Here is a 3,161-nt window from a genome sequence, read left to right on the forward strand (position 1 = left end):
AGTGCTGGGCAGCATGGAGTCATCATCATGACTCTGGGAACTTTGGTTAACGCCTTACCAGAAGACGTTGTGAATGAGATTGCCAGTGTCTTTGCTAAGATGCCCCAAAAGGTAAAATATTCTCTTGAATTCTTCTTTGAAACCTTTCAGATTATGACAAAACTTTGTGATACTGGTAAATGTTTTTCAATAGTTTTTCAATAGCCTAAGAATACTGCTAAATATGTAAAGCAAGGAAACGAGTGATTATAGTCTTCAATGTTTTTTTCTGAAATTAATACCAAATGTCAGTGACAATCCAAGCAATCCACACATGACAATCAATGACATATAGTAAGCATTAAACACATGATAAAAATCAGTGGCGCAACTACACATTATTCAGGTGGATGCGAAAACAGATCACAGGACATAGAAAACGGCTCCACAAATGATAGGATGAGAAGATGCAGAAGGCTGGGTCTAAATCGTAACCTTATACAACTTGTTTCTCCATACAGGAAACAATTTAATGGAATCATTTATTATTTAATAAATTATAAGTGGGTGTCTTCAATTATTATTTCCTGTATAATAATAAATTTTTCCATGTAATGGGTGAATTAATCCTGATTTTTGTAAACTTGGCTTGCTCCTAATGTCTGGTTTGAATTTCATGTCAGTTTTAGAACAAACTGGTCAAAAAAAAAATGTCAATTTAAGCATGTAGTCTGATAAAAGTGAAGAAATGGAGTACTTCTGAATAACTTTTAACAAATTCAGCCAGAGCACAACAACACAATGATTTCAGAAGATAACTGCTGTTCAAGTAAAAAAAATGCAAATAATAAATATACTTTTTTGATTTGTCCATTTTGATTTAGGTGATTTGGAAGCACAGAGGAAAGCGTCCCTCTACTCTGGGCAACAACACTCTAATRATGGAATGGATGCCTCAGAAAGATCTACTTGGCCACCCACAAATAAAAGCCTTCATAGCTCATGGAGGAACAAATGGAGTCCAGGAAGCCATTTACTATGGAGTCCCGGTGCTTGGCATACCCTTGTTCTTTGACCAGTATGACAACCTTCTACGTCTACAGAAAAGAGGAGCAGCAAAGATTATTCAGCTCCATGAAGTTAATGGTCATAGCTTTGAGAAAGGAATTAGAGAAGTGCTCCATAAAGACAGCTACAGGCAGAATATTCAGAGACTGTCACGTTTACACCAAGATCAGCCAATGCCACCCATGGATCAGGCCACTTTCTGGGTAGAGTATGTGATACGACACAAAGGGGCTCCTCACCTGCGTACAGAGGCTTACAGGATGCCGTGGTACTCATACTATTGCTTAGATGTACTACTCTTTTTGATGACTTCTGTAGCTGTGGTGCTCTTCTCTGTTTTTGCTGTAATTAGATTTCTGTTCTGCAGAAGGGGATGGAATCGAAAACTGAAACAAAATTGACTTAAAATATTGATTAAATTGAATTATTTGTCTTTGTAAATGTAATCATGATTTAAATGTATCTTCTACAGTGCTCTATGAAATAATTATTCAAGCTCCTCCAGAGTTACCATGGATATTTTAGAGACTTCTCTGATAAATTCTCCACTTCACCACTTGTTTGTTTAAGGAGACTTCAATATTACAAATTTACAGTTGTACCATGCTCTTTCCATGGATTAAACAATGCTATGTAAGGAAAATACATTAATGTGAATAAACTAAAAAATATGAATACTCCCCAAAAGCCCTCTAGTTTTAGTTACAGTCAGTTACAACAGTGTAAAAAGACTGGAATAAAAGTTTGTATTTAGAAGCAACATTATAGAATCTGTCTTTTATATGGTATGCTGTCATTTACTGGTTACAGATTTCTTTATTATAATTTAATTCCCAAAATATTATACAGTTAAATATCTACAAGACATTTCTGAAAAAGTTTTATTTTCTTTTTACCTATAACAGCCACCAATAATCCAAAATTTGAAAGGTCTACCTGCCAATCCCAAAAGTGTAGTTAACTTAAGGCACTGTATGGACTCACACTTGAAAATATTTTAAAATCACAGTAAGAGTTACGTAATGGATATTTTTGATATTTGGCATGTTGATATTATTTCAGAGATAAATCTAAACAGTTTTCTCTGAAAAATAAAACTTACTTTTAGATTTGTTAGAAAAATGTTTAATGGTTCAAATTTTAACAGTGAATATCATTTAACTTAAAGTGAAAGAAGTACAAAGTCATAGAAAACAGCTATATGGAAATTTCTAATCTTTTTTTCTTAAAATTACAAAATTCTTTCATTTTAGTAAATATAAGAAAAGATTTTCATTTTTATTTCAGTAATTCAATTAAATTCCTGTTTTTCGTGGGCAGCTTTGTCACATTAGACCTTGTACTTCATTCCAATTTGGTGCTTCATCATATTTAGTTAAAATATTGTTTACCTATTATTAATGCTATTTTTGTGCTTGTTTGCTAGCTCTCTCTCAAATTTAAGAGCTCAGCTGTTTCACATTCAGTTGATTACACTAACCTATCATTTTTTTCACAAATTCAAATTCGGAAATACTTTTTTGATTCCAAAGGAAAATTAATGCTTGACATTACCATGCTTAACATTTATACTCTTGTTTGTCCTATTGCCTTCATGTCTCCTGTGTTTTCTGCAGTGTAACTTTCAGTTTTTTGTTAATCCTGTTCTTCTTGTTTTTCATTAAATATTCTACTTCAGTGTGATTTTGTCTACCTCCTGATAAAGATCCTCCACTACTTCAATAAAAGGTTCTTGCCTCTCACATTAAAAGCAACAAAGCTGGCAGGTATGCACCACTGTTATTCTTTATTCTAATGCAAGTGAAGAATGAAGAACTTGACATTTCCTAAATAAACTCTCTATCACATACTGAAAGAAGTTGGCACATGAGAGAGAAGCTTCATCATATTTACTTTGAATTGTGTATTTAGTTTGTAGGACATCATCTGTGAGCTGCGGGATCCTGCTGCAACAGGCTGAGATGATCATTTCCACCTTCAGGGAAATGTCAACAACTCCATGACATTTGTCCATATGTGCCCCCACCACCTCTAGTCCCTAATGCACACACACACACACACACACACACACACACACACACACACACACACACACACACACACACACACACACA

General features: G+C 34.2%; 1 protein-coding gene across 1 annotated transcript in view; it reads left to right on the forward strand.

Annotated features, from left to right (window-relative positions):
* ugt5d1 (UDP glucuronosyltransferase 5 family, polypeptide D1) overlaps positions 1 to 3,161 on the forward strand; it is an 18,290-nt gene that overhangs the window by 1,048 nt on the left and 14,081 nt on the right. The window contains exon 4 of the mRNA XM_017308497.1: positions 864 to 1,290. Within this exon, the coding sequence (XP_017163986.1) occupies positions 864 to 1,290 (427 nt within the window). The remainder of the gene's footprint in view (positions 1 to 863; positions 1,291 to 3,161) is intronic.

The sequence above is a fragment of the Poecilia reticulata genome, linkage group LG14, assembly GCF_000633615.1.
Source record: "Poecilia reticulata strain Guanapo linkage group LG14, Guppy_female_1.0+MT, whole genome shotgun sequence".
Classification (NCBI taxonomy): domain Eukaryota; kingdom Metazoa; phylum Chordata; class Actinopteri; order Cyprinodontiformes; family Poeciliidae; genus Poecilia; species Poecilia reticulata.